Source organism: Fukomys damarensis, unplaced genomic scaffold, assembly GCF_012274545.1.
Source record: "Fukomys damarensis isolate Sample0158 unplaced genomic scaffold, DMR_v1.0_HiC HiC_scaffold_17, whole genome shotgun sequence".
In the NCBI taxonomy this organism is placed as follows: domain Eukaryota; kingdom Metazoa; phylum Chordata; class Mammalia; order Rodentia; family Bathyergidae; genus Fukomys; species Fukomys damarensis.
Genome location: NW_022900929.1, coordinates 28681164 through 28697938, shown reverse-complemented (window position 1 = coordinate 28697938; position 16775 = coordinate 28681164). Strand labels below are relative to the sequence as shown.

Below are 16775 nucleotides of genomic sequence, written 5' to 3'. Positions count from 1 at the left end.
CCCCCCCCTCCTTCCTCTTCCTCTTCCTGCAGCACAGTGCTCAGCTCTCCAATCCTCAGTCTCCAGGCAGGGCGCCGTGTCCGCCTGTCCCCATCCCCTCCATGCAGTGCTCATCGTGTCCCCTTCTCCCTGGCCCAGTGGAGCGGGTGGCCCTACAACAAGACTGCAGGTTTGAGGACTAGTGGCCAATGGCCCCTGCCTGCCCATGAGCAATTCCCGGAGGCCTCTGCCCTGCCTGCGCCTCCCGCTGGTCCCCGCTTTCTCTCGGGAGCCCAGCGTCACCCACCCCAAGCTGTGCCTCATCCTGAGCATCTGTCCTAGGAATGATCAGCACTAGAGCACGTCGTCATTTGTTCAGGGGCCAGGCTGCATGGCGTCAGTCACTACGGATAGGACCCGGCACAGAAGGCACTGGTCACTGGACCCAGCCGCGCTCTGTGGGGAGGAGGTGGGGACTTGCAGGACACAGGCGCGGCGGCGGGTGGACCCCACACAGGCTGGCAGGGCACCCTCCCCACAGGGCTCATGGTCCTGGCCCTGAGCCTGTGCAGAAGCAGGGACAGCAGCAACCTGGGCGCATTGGTCACCCCCAGAGCTCCCCAGCTGTGAGCATGGCCTGAGATGTCCCAGGGTGCAGGAAGTGCCCCCAAACAAGGTCTTGGGCAGGGTGGCCAAGCCTGGGCTCTTCCAGAAGAGTAGCCCCTACATCGGTGGGCTGCCCGGCTGCTTCCTGCTATCCCGTTTCTGTGGAATCCTGTACAGATGTGGAGGAGGGAAAGTGGAGAACTTGGGCGGAATGGCTAGGACGGGTTTATAAACAGCCCGTGTGCTGGGTCAGGTGGCATCTGTGTCATCCATGTGCTGGGAGGCTGAGGCAGGAGGACTGCAAGTTCCAGCCCAGGCTGAGCAACTCAGCAATGTAGCAAGACCCTGTTTCAAAATAAAAATAAAAAAGGCTGGGATGGAGATCAGTGCAGAGGCCGTGGGTTCAGTCCCCAGTGCTGAAAGAACCCTCCCCACGTGCTGTGTCACATCCTGCGAGGAACAGAGTGGACACTCTGGCCTATGTATGCCCACTGCCTGGGCAAGGGCAATGTCCACATGGCCCATGGGACCTTTGGGCGGTGCCACACAGTGCCCAGTGTCCTATCGCCTGGTCCATGCCCCACGGCTGCTGAGTCCCCACGCAGTGCCACAGGGCAGAGCCAGCATTCACCCTCCACCTTGACCTCGGCTGTGAGGCCATGGGGAGCAGAGCGCGGACAGAACAACAGAGCCCTCATCCCAGAGGAGCGACGCACCCTTGAAGCCTCTGCTGTCTGACACCCAGATTGCAGCAGCTTCCAGCCACAGGGGTTGGGCTGGGATTTGCTGACTTTTCTCAATTTTAAATTCATTGTTTGGCTGCAGTCCTGGGGGTCAAACCCAGGGTTTTCACACTGAGCTCCATCCCCGGCTCTTTTTTATTCTGAGACAGGGGCTTGCTGAGTTCCTGAGCTGCCCGAGCTGGGCTCAACCTTGCGATCCTACTGCCTCAGCCTCCCAGCATGCTGTGATGAGGGCGGGCACCACCGGCAGGTGGCTGACTTTTCACAGGACCATGTTCCATGGCAGCTCTCCCCAGCCACCCTTCCTGTCTACAAGCACAACCACGGAGCCACCCCAGGGCCTCACAGATACCATCCCACACTCCGGGACACCCTGTGCATTCGCCACAGGGACCCCAAGGTCTCTGGAGCCTCCCGGCCCGAGGTGCTCCTGTCCCCTTGTGCTGTGCAGTGTCTGCTCTTCCTTCTGCTTGGCTTCTCAGGACGGCAGGTGTGGCAGGTGCTGCCTGTGCGTCCACCTCTCCTTTCTTGCCCAGGCGCTGGGCAGCTCTCCAGGCTCCTGGCACAGCAGGGCAGTGGGATGACGGGAGGGGAGGGCGGAGATGCCCCTGCACACTGTTTGGCTGTATCTGTGAGGTCCCCACACCAGGTCCTGAGGAACCACTGGGCTCTCGCTGCCCGGCTGCTGCCCCTGTTCCCCGCCTGCATCCCCCTCACCTCACTCATTTTCTGCTTCCCCCGCCTCTCCTGGGCAGGCCAGGAACAAGGTAGGACTCGAAGGGTTTCCTGGCTTCCTCTGTGGTGACCATAGCAAAGCCTTTCACCCTTCTCTTTGTCCAAGCCAGAGGTCACCGGAGCCCATGGTGGCCTGGGCACTTCACCTGCCACCACCTCCTGGGACCCCGCATGCCCAGTGCCACCCCACCCTGCTAGCACAGACCCATGGGGCACAGGTGCGGCCCGGCCGGTAGGTTCCCATTCTCCGCATGGACAGCAGTTATGGAGAGAGGGCTCCAGTGTGGCCTTTGCCCTGGCCATCCCCGTGGGGCGCCGTCCCCTCCTTTTAAAGCATTTCGTTCTCATCAGCCCACGCCTGCTGCGCAGTGACTGCTCCCCCGTGTGGTGTCACAGACAGCACCCGTCCACTCTCCTCCCTCCGCACTGCCTCTGATCCCCTTCCCGCTTGCAGGTCTCCCGACTTGCTATTATCTATCTTCTGTTTCGCTCTTTATTTATTTATAGTTGGGGTTTCTTGTGTGAGAGAAGCCGGGGATATTCAAGTTCATGTGTCAGATTACTTCCCTGAACAGAGTGGTCTCAGGGTGCATCCGTTTTCCTGCACAACTCAAGTTTATCCTTCTTTATGGCAGAGTAGTGCTCCATGACAGGTAAACGCTGCGTTTTCTTTGCCCATCCCTCCCAAGATTGAGCTGCTATAAACGTGAGCGAGCACAGGTCCTTGAAACGTGATGGATTTAGCTCTTTCTGGGAGATGCCTGGAAGAGGAGCAGCTGGGTGGAACACAGTTCTTGCTGGGCCAGGTCTTTTCCATCCCACTCTTCTGTAATTTCTTTTTTTATGCCAAGTTTCAGGAACCCCACTTCCCCCTTTCTAAGAATTACGTTTCTTCACTGAGAACTTTTCTAGTCCAGGTTCCCCTGGGATCAGCTGTCCCCAGCCCAGGGTAGGGAGAGGCCAACACTCCACGCGGCCAGACCTGCAAGAGCCAATGGTACATTCCTCCTCCCTACGCTGTGTGCGCTGCCCAGGCCTCCCAGGCCTACACCAGGGGTAAGGTGGGCAGGCGGGAGGGACCCAGGTGCCACACAGCACAGTGGGCCAGCCGCCCCTGCTGTGTCTCCTGTGGGCCCCACTGGCCAGGCCTGCTTGTGCCTCTCAGTGGGGCTGGAAGCTGAGCCTGGCGGGGTCCTTAGAGGAGACAGCGAGATCCAGGCCCCTCTGCTTGCTCCCACACCTCCCCAGTGGCCCAGGCACAGGGCAGGCACCTGGGAGATGCAGCCACTGTATGGGGGACTCAGTGCCCACCATGGCCTCACACAGACATGTAGGGGCTCTGCAGCTGGGGTCCACACAGCCACCCCACTGCTGCTGCCCTTCCTCTGCCCTAACCCACCCAAATTCACCCGGTGCTGGTGAGGACTGGTTAAAATAGGTTCTGAGCTCAGGAAGTACCGCCGGGTATGTGTATCTCCCTGAGACAAGCAACTAGAAAACAAAACCTTGGGCCAGAGATTTAGCTTAGTGGTTCCGGCACCTGCCTCGCAAGCACAAAGACCTGAGTTCGATCCCTAGTACCAAAAAAAAAGAAAGAAAACAAAACCTCAGTGACACGAACTGGGGCTGCCACGCACCTCAGAATGCATGAAATTCCATGCACGCGCATGGGCGGGAGATGCAGGGCACAGGAGCTCAAAGGTGGTGAGCAGCCGTCACAGCTCCCGGGGCAGGCACCAGGTGTTCACTGTGCATTTTTCCAGCTTTCAACGGTCCACGAAATGCTTCGTAACAGAATGATAGAAACAATCTTTTATGCAATAGCAATAAAATGGGGCTTATCACAAAAGCTAGAGGATAGGACAGCTGTGAGACCGAGCTTCCCACCACGGCCACACTGATTAAAGTCCCTTTCCAGCCTGTAAGAGCATAAAAATGTCTGTGGGAAGACAGAAGCACCCACCCCAAGGTGCGAATGGCCATGCCTGACATCCAGCTGGAAATTGCCAGGCAAGAAGGGGCAGGGCACCACGAGGTGCAGAGTGTGGAACGGATCAGAGCTGCTCTGGAAGGTCGTGGGCATAACTGCTTAAAATGGTTCCCGTCACTGGGTTTAGAGTTGCAAGGAACAAAGGTGTGCTGTAACTAGAAATGAGTAGCAAGCTGACCTCAGGAAAAACCCAAATACGAGGACCCATGGAATTGAAGGGAAATTAACGTGCTGTGATAAAAGACACACTCCTCAAAAGCTGTCCCTCAAGGAGAATTTTGTGATACTGTGTTGTTCCAGAGAGAGACAGGCGCCCCCTTCCACCTAGCGAGACTAGAGAAAGAAGAGTAAAAATAAAACGTAAAGTAAGCAGCAAAGAAGAGCTAGTAAAGGTCACTGCAGAAAGCAATGAAAGAAAAAAAAAGAAAAATGGTATAGAAAAAGCAGTTAAACCAACAAGCTGCTCTTTAACAAAACGAGTACAATCTGTAAGCCTGCAGACTAATACAGCAGGGAAAAAGAGAGGCCAGCCTGGCCCTGTGGAGGCAGCAAGCGGACTGTCCACCGGGGTCCCACCCATTAAGAGGGAGCAGCACTGGGGTTATTTCGTATAATTTTTCACTGGAAAACATAAACTTTTATTTAATTCTATAGAACTCTGGCAGCAATTTTAATTATTAGGGAGGCAGAACGAAATGCCATAGGCCCCAGTGTTTCTGATCACTTTCAGGCTGCATGTCTCTGCCGATATTTACAAAGCAAACCAGAAGGCTGAACCAGAAACTGGGGAAAGAGTCTGTCCCTGTGGGGTAGAAGAAATAGGTACAGGATGAGTGTAATTTTCTAGATTTAACTTTTGACTCTTGAAAAATGACTTCTGTGTTTTAAAAAATTAAATAGAATGGTGGAAGAAGCAGACTTAAGAGTTGAATACAAAAGAAGCAAATGAACGTACCTGTGTATCACACCGACAAGGTACCTTAAACCACCAAGTGCAAACTGTGAAAGCTGCAGAAGTGCAAAGCCCACTCAAGAGCAATACATGGCTGGGTGTCGTAGCACACACTTGTGACCCCAGCATTGTGGGAGGCTGAGGCAAGAGGATCCCAAGTTCAAGTCCAGCCTAGGCAACTTGGCAAAACCCTAACTCAAAGGGCTGGGAATGGAGCGCATTGCGAGGCCCGGAGTTCAGTCCCCAGTCTCTTGCTCCCCTCCCACCCCTTCCCCTCCTCTGTCTAATAGGCCCAAGTGGCTTCCCAGTGAGTTCCACAAACCTGTAACCAGCATTCATTCCAGAAATTGATGAGGACGGAGGACTTCTCCAGTGATTCTTTGAGGCTAGTAACCCTGGTTCCAAACTCAGACAAAGATATTGCAAAAAAGAAAACAGTATTTAAAATGTCTAACGTGATGACCACAGGGGCTGTCCTAAAAATGCAGGGCTGAGCTTACTGAAACAGTTCACTCCTCACAATTAAACTAAAGAATAAAAACTCACAATCATGTCAACAACCACATTAAAGGCATTCAGCACTCTCCAATGTCCAAATCTGATTTTAAAAGAACTTTCTCAAATTTGATTACCATTATGAGGAGGGAGGACTTGGACTTATATTCACCTGCAATAGCATTTTATTTCCTCTTTTGTGTAGTTTTTCACATCAGTTAGACTGTTAAAAACAGTAAATGGAGGGTTTTCTTTCTGAGGTACTAGAGATCAACCCAAGGGTGTTCTGCCACCGAGCTCTATCTCAGCCCTTTTTATTGTTTGAGACGGGGTCTGGCTGAGTTGCTCAAGCCAAGTTGGGATTTGTGACACTCCTGCCTCAGCCTCCCTCAGTGCTGGGGTCACAGGCTGTACCATCACTGCCTGATGCAATCTCTGTAGGTCACCCTGTCCCAGTCCCTCCCTCCAGCCCTCTGCCAGTAGCTGACACTGCTCCTTGTGGGCTTCCCGAAGCCTGCAGTCAGGTGGTAAACTGAGTCTGGACATATTCTCTGCTTCTTGGCCTCTGTGCTCTGTGGTGAATTCTGAGCTGGTTCCAGAAAGAGAGAAAACCATGTCACGGAGGCGACAGCAGTCTTCCTGCTGAGGGGCCTGGCACTGGGAGGGACACTGGCCGTGCCTCAAAGGGCCTCCCTCTCGGGTGCACACGGCCAGTGCACTGCTTCCTGCCTTCTCTGACCTCTCTCTGGGCGGTGTTCCCAGGTACCGTCCCTGCTGCCCTCTTCCATGTGGCCCTGGACTCGGTTCCTCGCCCCTCCTTTCTCTGCTTCCCCTGAGCTCCCCGGCCTCTTCCTCCCTTCCCACAGGAGGACTTGTGGTTCTTCACCCATCCACACTGGGATCGTGTGTACTGGGGTGGAGCACATCCACCACACATGGGCCACCTGGAGCCCCTTCCCACAGGGACAGGAAGGCTGGGGGCCCACCACAGGCCAGGAGGGTATTAGTTACTTTCCCATCTCCAGGACAAAACACCCAAGACCCACACCTTAAAGAAGAGGTGTATTGGGGTTCACGGTTTGGAAGAGTTTGGTTCATAGCTGGCTGATTCCAAGGAAGAAATGGCGTGGTGGAAGGGCCTGGCGGAGGAGAGGTGCTCACTGCATGGCAGCCAGGAAGTGGGGAGAGGAAGAGAAGCTGGGAACAGGAGCGCACCCTCCCAGGTCACCCCAGGGACCTCTCCAGCCCACCCCTCCTCCTACAGCACAGTCAGCCCTGAACTCACCTGTGATGAACCCACTGCTGAGCACAGCCCGGGACCCAGAGCACACACAGGAGGCTTGGGGGGCCATTTGGATGGGGCAGCAGCGGCACTGGGAGGTCGCAGGGACCTTGGCCATCCCCACACTTCCTGCTTTACTGCAGGAACAGGCTTCGGAAGCTGGCCCACCTCAGCATCTTCCACACCAGGCTGGCGGCACAGCTCCTGGGCACGCCGGGCCTGCGTAACTGTCTGTCTCGGTTGCAGGTGCCCTTGATTGTGTGAACTGTGGCAGAAACTCACCCAGGGACACTGAGACGGACTCCCACATGGCGAGGAACAAGATGGGGCCACGTGTGCGTAGATTCGTGGAGTTCCTGCGTCCAGATCCCAAGGCGGGGAGACGTGGCCTTGCCCGGCAACTGTGCCAAGGAAATAAACGTGCTTTGCCTCTGAAACACAGATTTGCCAATAAACAGCCCTGTTGGTAGTGACAGGGACACCGTGTGCAAGCCCCACACTCATGCATCCACGTGGGGTTTGATAGGAGGCTAAACTGGAGCCACAGATTTCCCTGAATGTCTCCAAAACACCCCGGGCAGCAACACCAAGCTGGTCAGAAATCAAAAGGACCTTCCAAAGTAAAATAAAATCTCTGCCTCAGTGAAAAGGTGAGGATGGTGACTCCTGAAAAGGTGTACCACTGTCTCCGACCTCTGAACCTGCCAGGTGAGGAGGGCCACCAGCCACACTCATTGGTCACAGCTATCTGCTATTCAGTGCCACAAATAAACAAGGATCCAATTGCAGCTAGAGTATGGGTTCCATGCGGCGAAGCTGGGTACACCCCTGCAGGACAGGAGGAGCGCTTGTTCAGTCAAGCAGCACCCTGGGAGGCTGAGGTAGGATGACTGCAAGTTCCAGCCCAGCCTAGGTGACAGTAAGAGCCCCTCTCAAAATAAAAACTAAAAGGGCTGGGGTTGTCACCCAGTGCGAAGGCGTGGTTAAGAGGTTCAGACCCCGGGAGAGAGAAAGGGGCCCACGGCCCTGACAGAGCCACATCTTTTAGCACAGTCCTCACGTGGCCCCAGACCTGCTTTGTGAACTTGGGTTTGAGAAGCCTGTGAGGTTTCTCGGGGGCCACACGGGTCTCTCTCCCAGTCCCCAGGCCTGGGCACAGCCTCTGTCCCAGCCCCACCATCCAACCCGCCTCCTCAGGATTTCTCTGTATTCGTTCACTCATGTGATTGAGCCCAGGCCCTCACAGAGCTGCATCCCCAGCCCTGGATTAAAATTTTGAGATAAAGTGTTGCTAATTTGCTGAGTAACCCAGGTTGGGCTTGAATTTGAGACCCTCCTCCTTCAGTCACCTAAGTGCTAGGATTATAGGCATGCACACCATGCCCCGCCTCCCTGGGACTGTTTCTGTGACTTCAGGCTACCTGTGAGGGCAGACTGGAGAGGAGCTGATCCTTCCAGAAAGACCCACTCAAGGAGTGAAGAATTCCTGCCAAGGAAACATGGTAAATGGGTGTGAGACTGTGGCCTTGGTGGGTTCTCCCTTCATTTAGCTTCTGCCTCGGAAAGGTGCTGCTGCTGCTCAACTTCACAACCCTCATTCCCCAACTTCCAAAAGTACTGAACTTCTTGTATTTCTCCAAACACACTCTGTGAATTCACCCTCCCATGTCTTACATAGAACTCCTATTCATCCTGCAAAGCCCAGTGGCCTCCATACCCACCCACTGTGCTGCGGAAAGGGACACCTCCTATTGCTTTGGTCACTTTACATTGAAATCCACTAAGCTTAGTGACAGGGAGCTCCCTGGCCATGTGGTATTCATGGGAGAGCTTCAGGCCTGAGGACGCTGGCAAATGACACCGGTAGGCAAGTGGGAAGGAGCTGAATTTTGCTGAGGGTTCTCCACACCCAGGAGAGGACTCAAAGCAGCAGGGACCCAGAGGCCAGGCGCGAAGAGGGGCACCACAGTCTCCAGGTCCAAGCCAGGCAGGGCCAGTGGTCAGTGAGGCCTCAGCCGCTGCCCCTGCACTGCGGTGACTGTGGACCCAGCCACAGTGGATGGCACCAGGGGACAGCAGTTGGGCACCAAACGCTGCAGGACTGAAGGGGCCCGGCCTCCCCAGCTGGCTCGCTTCCCACCTCCCTCCCTTCACGTTCTCAGAGCCAGGCTGGGTTCCAGTCTGGAGGTACTGCCCACCTCCCGTGTCTGAAGAGGCCCATCCTGGCCGAGCAGCCTCCACACTGTGCTGGGTGCTTCTCCCGGCCAGTGCCACCTGGCATCCTCCTTACGGCCCAGCATGTACCCTGCCTGGACATTGCTGGGGGTGGACAGCAGCTGCCTAGGCCTGGGCTGTGGTCACGTCCTCAAAGCAAGGAGCCTGGCGGGTGTGGAGTTCATTGGAGGCTCCAGCCTCCTGTGTGGAGGGAACGGATCTCCTGTGGGTGAATTCAGGGCTGACCATGCTGTAGGAGGCGGTGCTGGCTGAGGGGTCCCAGGTGACCCGGCAGATGCGCTCCTGTCCCTGGCCCTCCCTCCTCTCACTGCTTCCTAGCCGCCATGAGGTGAGCAACTCTCCTCCACCAGGCCCTTCCTGCTGACCAGAGATCACAGCCGGAAGTCGCAGCAGCCCCTTCCTCCTGCTGTGGGAGCTGGGTGTTTTAACCCAGTCACAGGAAAGTGACTCAGAGCCAAGGGAAGAAGCCCAGAGCAGGACTCTGCCCAGGGAGCATCAAGCAGGGGTCACTGTGGGAAAAGCAAAGCACACAAAGTCCCTAGCTCCGAGGCTGAGAACAGCCCGAGCTGTGCAAGACAAACAAGAACCGTAACTCAGGAGCCACGAGGCCCCCACAGTGCCCGCAACAGTGACACAATCGTGTAATACACCATGCTTTCATCACTCATTACAGCGTTGTAACGCTGATAAGAGCTTTTCCACCCAGCCTGGTGGCACACACCAGTGATCCCGACACTCGGAGAGGCTGAGGCAGGACAATGACAAGTTTGATCCCAGCCTGGGCAACTTAGCAAGACCTGGTTTCAAAATGAAAATACAAAGGGGTGGGAATGTAGCTCAGTGCAAAGATCCTGGGTTAAGACTTCAGTGCTGGTGAGAGAGAAAGGGGAGGGCGCGAGAAGAAAAAAGGAGGAAGAAGAAAAGGGAGGGAGGAGAGAGGAAGAGAGCGCACGCTTTCCCTAGTTCCAGTGGTCACTGAGTTGTACCGTCATCCCCTCTGCCAGGCGGGAACCAGGAGCACTGGGGATGCCGCCCTCGCGCCTTCCCTCCCTCAACCTCATGGCCCTTTGCTTTACAATACCCAAAAATGACTTGATTCTGTTCACATTTCCAGTCCACAGCCAACTCTGCCCATCTGTCCACAGCGGTCAGCATTTCCCAGTTTCCTGGGCAGAGGGCTCCTATTTTCTCCTGCTCAGGTCTCCTCATGATTACACACAACCTACTCACAACCTGGAGACCTTCTGCTCTACTCAGAGTCACCAATTTAAATGTTAATCTCATCCAGCTGGGAGTAGTAGCACACACCTTTAATCCCAGCACTTGGGAGGCTGAGGCAGGAGGATCACAAGTTTGAGGTCAGTCTGGGCTTCACAGTGAGTTCAAGGCCAGCCTGAGCTACATAGTAAGACCTTGTCTCCAAACCAAGATAAATAAACAAACAAATAAATAAATAAGTTCATCTCACCCAGAAACATCTGGAACACTGCCTGGCTACCCTGCCTGCTCGAGGCCTGGCCAAGTTGACCCATGTTATTAACTCTCACAGTTCGACTTCTGCATTTGTGGCCATAACAGCTGGGGACCATGGCTCATGTTGCTTTTTAATTCTCATTGCCACAGTGACTAATGAAACTGCAACTTTTTTCCAAGTGCTCACTTGCCAGCCACAAGTCTTTAGACAAAAGCATCTTCAGATGAGTCCTGAGTCTTCAGTCAGAAGTCTGAGAAGCAAGTCCATGACTTCGAGGTGGCTTGAGAGTCTCCTCTCAGGGCGCTGCTCTGTGTGCAGAGCTGGATGCCAGTTGCCATCCTCTCTCCGTGTGTGAGACCCCAGCCCACAGCACCACCCCTCGCGTTCACCACGTCCTGGCTGAAGCTGCTTCACTTACTCTAAATCAACTGGCTTCACTTCAGAAGAGAAGTGGTATTTTTATTGAGATAGTGACAAATTACGGAGAAAATATGGCAAAACCATTACAGTGTACATATAAGTAGATAGAGATATTCATTTGCCCGTTTACCTTTGTTGTATAGATGTCTGCATGTTTTTTTTTTAATTAGGCTTATTACTTTATGAAAAGTTTGCTGTTATACTCATATTTGCTATTCCATTGTGTCTCCTAGAAGTGCTGTGATCTGAGAGGGTTATTGGTGTCACCTTGATTATGGTGCTGGTGCTGCAGCATTCCTTAGCGAGGTTTTTGGTTTTGCAGAGGTACAACTAGAGATGATTGTAAATAGAGATAATTTTTTCTCTTCCTTTCCAACTCTTATGCTTCTAATTGCATTGGTTTAATGCCCCCCTCAAAAAACCAGAAGTGCAGAATTGGTCATCTTTGTTCCCTCAGCTCCTCCCACTCACAATTCTTACTCCTCCTCCTCCTCCTTTATTTTTTAGTTATGGTGAAACCTCTAAATTTTCTCCATTATGAGAAAGTAGTGCCTTTTGATATGAGCTATATACTTAAAAAAAGAATCTATCCATTCTCTTTCATTAATTCTTTTTGTAAACCATGAACGAGTGTAGAATTTTGTTAAAGGCTTTCTTGGTATCTATCAAATTGATAACAGCAATTTTCTTCTTAGTATCTTAATATATTGAATTCCATTCATAGATTACCTAGACCTGAATCACCTCTTCATTCCTGGAATAAGCACCTTCAGGCTCACAGTAAATGAGATGCTGGGTTCCATTTAGCATTATTTTATTTGGTATAGTTAGATGGGTATCAAGAAGTGAGGGGGTCTGGGGATGTAGCTCAGAGGTTCTGCCACCTGCCTCAGAAGAGCAAGGATGCGAGTTCAATCCCCGGTATTAAAGAAGAAAGAAGTGAGAGTCCATCCTTCCTTTTTCATATTCTGTCTGCATAATATGACCCTTCATTGCCTTCCTTTTGGAAAACCCTGGAATGTTTTAGGCAGCACTGCAATTTTCTGGTGTTTGGTGACTTGGGGTTTTCCCTAAGAAGGTGGTTGGAGAAGGTGTTCAGCGTTCTTGCAGCCTGCTCCCTTTCTATACAGGACTTGGTCCCAATTAAACCCTGTCCTCCTGGGGTCAGCCTGGGAGTGTGTTTTCCTCAGAAGCTCCCTATGCCATCTCGGCTATTAAATTTATTTCTAGAACATTCTGCTAAATGTGTGACTTTTTATTCCTTCTCTCAAGGGTTATTTTCTCATCAGCTCTTTATTTTGTCTACTTATGTTTTGTGTCTCTCTCTCTCTCTTTTTGTACCGAGGATCGAACTCAGGACCCTGTGCTTTCTCTCTCTCTTTTAATTGAGATGGCCAACAAGGAGGGGTGCTCTCTCTGCACATGGCTTCTGAGTCCTGTGTTTGCTAATAGATGCCACCCACGGATGTGGCTTTTCGGTCCCTTGGTGAATGTTTTGCCTACTTGCTCTGTCCAGGCTGAGAAAAGTTTCCTCTTACAAATATATTTTGATCCATTTGATCAAAATGGAAGAAGAGGGTGAGTGTTGGACCTGGCCGGCCTCTGGCTTGGGAGTTCGTGGGACGAGCAGTGGGCAGAGCCTGGTGGGCCCAGGAAAGGGGCTGGGGCTGCGGGTCCTGGGTGGAGGGCCACCGGGTTCCAGAGAAGTGGAAGGAGAGGGAGCTGGGCTGGCTCTCCCCAAACTTCCATGAACTCACAAACCCCACAGACCCCTCCCCGCTGAGAGTAGTCCACTCCCACCTCTCCAAGGTGACACCCCATCCTGCCTTGGGGAAGAGCCCCCCAAGTTCAGAGAGAGCAGCACGGGGCCCAGTAAAGGGAAGCAGGGAGAAGCAGCAAGAGGGAGGGAGGCAGATGTGAGGGGACTATGGGATTTGAGCCTGGCTTACTTTCTTGTCACTGAGACAGCATCCAACACCCCCACTTAAAGGAGAGGCTCACTGTGTCTCACCATTTCAGTCCCTGCTGGGCTGCTCCAAAGCAGAAATGGCCAAATGGGAAGGCCTGGCGGAGAGCTGCTCACCTCATGGTAACCTGGAAGTAGAGAGAAGGGAGGGGCCAGGGAGGCAGATGACTGAACTAGACCACACCCAGGGCCGCTCTGCCCACCCGACCCCACCTCCTAACAGCAGACCAGTTCTGTGCTGCTATGATTCCTCCACCCTCCAAAGCCCCGCCTATGAGCACAGGGGAACTGGGGGGACCTTCCCGATCTACACTATCGCAGGCCTATGCCCCTGTGTTCCGTGTACTTCTGCTTCACCCTCGTCCTGTCCTTCTCTGCCCTGGCTCTCGTCCACAATCCACCCAGAAAGTTCAGTGCCTTCCTTTCTTCCCTGCTCTCATCTAAACATGTTCTCTGCCCCGATCCTAGAGAAGCTGGGACCATCATTTATTGCACACAGTGATGAACAAAGCAAGTCTTGAGGCACAGGGGCTCCCAGAGCCTCAGCAGCCCTCCCAAGGCCCTGGGACCCACCCTGCAGGGATGCTGGGGTGGGAAACTGAGTCAGGACTGCCTGGTGATGGGAAGTGCACACAAGCAGCTCAGACCTTCACCTCTACTTGAGGCCAGGACATTTTTAGAGCAGGACTGTCCACGTGGAAGGACACGTGGAAAAGGGGGCAGAAACATGCAGGTGTGGACCCCAGCGCGATGCCTCCTCTGTCCCTTCACATAGTCTGAAAGCATTGTTTGGAACATGTTAGTCTTTCCTGGGTGTAGGCAGGAAACAGACGTGCTAATATTTGCAAAGCAGAGCCCAGTGTGGTGGCCACGCTGTGATCCCAGCACTGAGGAAGGCTGAGCCTGGAGGATCACAAGTTCGAGTCCCACCTGAGCAATTTAGCGAGATCCTGCCTAAAAATAAAACAATGAAAATGGCTGGGGATATAGCTCAGTGCAAAGGCCGGGGTTCAGTCCTCAGTACTGCAAAACAAAACAAAGCCGGCGAACTAGAACAGATCCTACTGTGCATGTGTTTCTCTTTGTGCCTACTGCTGAAAAGGGAAGGCAGAAGGCGATAATTTGCTGTATGTTTTCAAATGTTTTTCATGGGGATGAACTGGAACACTTCAGTACTGCTGGAGGGACGTAATACCTTACAGCCGCTGTGGAAAATAGTGTGGCAGCTCCTCAAAAATTTACGAGCAGAATTACCTCATAATCCAGAAATTCCACTTCCGGGTTTGCGTGCAAAGGAACCGGAAGCAGCGATCGCACATGGACCCGCCCATGTGTGGCCATAGGGCAGTGGAAGCAGCTCGAGGGTCCGCCTACCTGTGGGTGGGTGCACACATGCTGCAGCGCGGCAGGCGTGTGTTGCTTGTCACCATTCACGGTAGCAGGTGAGGCCTGGTGGCTTGGTGAGCAGGCAGCCAGCCCTTTCGGCTCTGTCCCCAGCTTCGTCCCATGCTGGAGCTTCAGGTCTCCACACTCCTGTCTCCTTGTCCTTCCCGTGTCACCTCCCCAGGGCGGCAGGGGTGCTGGTGAGCCTGGGCCGCCCTGTGTGAATCCTCACAACAGGAGCTTCCCGCTGCTTGTGTCGCCAGGAGGCCACTCAGCTCCTCCCAGCCGCCTCTTCCTCTCCCATGCAGGCCTGGAGGCCCGGATCCCAGTTCCGGAAGGGAAGTGCCAGACACAGAAAGGTCTGGGCCCTTGGGGGCACAGGGACCCTGAGCATCAAGTCATGAAGGCTCCCCGAGCTCCGAGAGACTGCCCATTGGATGCACTTTGTGGGGACACAGGCCCCAGTCCCCTCTCTTAAGCTGCAGCATCCACATCACAGAGGGGATGATGCCCATGTGATGGTCACGATGCACCAAAAGCAGGGCGCACAGGACCGGCTCTGTGGGGACTCAGAGCACCATCCCTTCACCTTTTAATCCTGACACGGCATCATAAGATTATGCAGATAAACAACCCTAACCCTAATCCTGACACTGACCCTGGCACTAACCCCAATGACCCGAAACGGAAGAGTAAGAAACAGTGGGATAAGCCAGGCATTGCTGTGCATGTCTGCAATCCCAGCTACTCAGGGGGCTGAGGCAGGAGGATCACAAGTGTGAAGCCAGCCCCGGCAACTTAGCAACTCACTAAGCATGGGATGCAACTCACTCAGCATGGGAGAAGCTATGGCTTCAATCCCAGCACTGGAGAGCGGGGGCAGGAGAGGTGGAGAGACAGAGAGAGACACATAGAGAGAGACAGAGATACACAGAGAGAGAGGGAGACACAGAGAGAGAGACACACACACACACACAGAATGTATTTAATTAGCATCCCAGCAGGAAAGAGACAAATGATGTAGAATTAATATTTAAAAAGGTAGTAACTGAAACCTCCTGATCTGTGAAAGGCTTTATGTTAGTTTCCTAGGACAAGTGATCACAAACTTTCTGGCTTAAAACAATAGAAATTTATGACCTCAGATTTCTGAAAGCTCCAGGTTGTCGGCAGCACACACACTGGCCCCTCGATGGCTGCTGTGAGGACCCCAGAGAGCAGTGCCCTTGTTCCCCCTGGCCTGTCAAGCGGAAGCCTAAGACATCTGCGGTCAGGGTCTGAGAACATGGAGAAAGACCGAGTCACGAGGCAGCCCTGCCCTGAGGGTGCAGCACCCAACCCAGAAGTCCGTGTTCACCTGTGCTCCAGACTCGTGGGCCACATGTGCTCGGCGCTGGTGCTGGACATGGTGCCCCTGTGCCTGGAAAGCCAATGCAGAGCGATGCTCTCCATTCACCACCACCAGGGCACACAGCGAGGTCAGCTGGGACCAAGGCAGGAGCACAGGGCACCTCGCCGTAGCAAAGGCAGTGTCTGCCACAAGTGGTGCCACTGCCCCGGGCTCCCCCACCACCCAGCCAGGCAGCTCACTCATCCTTTCCTGCCATCCGGTCCAGGCTGCTCGGAGATGCTCCCCCTGCAGGGTGCTCACACCAGCTCCCCTTCCGGCCCAGACCTGTCTTGCGACCTGCGACCAAGGCGCCTCAAGAGGGGAGATGCCCTCCTCAGGTCACACTTACTGCCAGTGTCCATGGGCACTCACATGGCGTGACCGGCCTGAAGCAAACTGCCCTCAGCCAACCTTCTCCTGAGTTCCGGGCTGTGGTAGAAACTCATTTACCTGCCTGTTTCTGTCTAGAGACGCAGGCACTCACACACACATACACACACACACACACACACACACACACACACACACACCCATAAAAGACCTGGTAGAAAACGAACCCTCAAACCCCTGCACCAATACCCAGGCTGGGATGGCACCCAACACCCACACTGCTTTACTGAGAAGCATGCGGTGAGGCCAACATATGCGATGAATCTAAATGCAATGATGCCTTACAGGGAAAGATACATTGCCCCAAGTCCCCATCTTAGTGCCCGCCTCACTTTGGACACACTCACTCACCCGACATTCTGGCCACTCTCTGAAGTGCTTCTGCTTGTCCTCTCTCTCCTGAGGATCTTTACAAGGTGTGACAAAAAAATACAGTGAATGCTGCTGCCGAGTGACGTCCAATAAGAACACGATGCTGTGTTCTCATCCACTTTCTTCACCGGATCTGGCACTGTGCATCTTCTCTTCTCCAAGTCAAAATGACAGGGAGAGCTCAGTGTTTGGGATTAATTCAGGACAGTAAGGCATCCACAACAGCACAACTAAAAGCACTCAAAAAAGAGGATGCCAGAGCTCCTGCACAAGGAAGAAAGGGTGTGAGATGAGTGTGACCAACGTGATAGGGAGCATTCTGAGGGATTCATGGCCATGTGTCTTTTCCATTTTTTTAATCTA

At 53.6% G+C, this 16775-nt stretch overlaps 1 protein-coding gene across 1 annotated transcript in view; it reads left to right on the top strand.

Annotated features, from left to right (window-relative positions):
• Positions 1-9765, top strand: part of Cobl (cordon-bleu WH2 repeat protein) — a 144622-nt gene extending 134857 nt beyond the window's left edge. Inside the window, exon 20 of the mRNA XM_033765283.1 lies at positions 7029-9765. Within this exon, the coding sequence (XP_033621174.1) occupies positions 7029-7046 (18 nt within the window). The 3' untranslated portion in view covers positions 7047-9765. The remainder of the gene's footprint in view (positions 1-7028) is intronic.
• The last annotated feature ends 7010 nt before the right edge of the window (positions 9766-16775 follow it).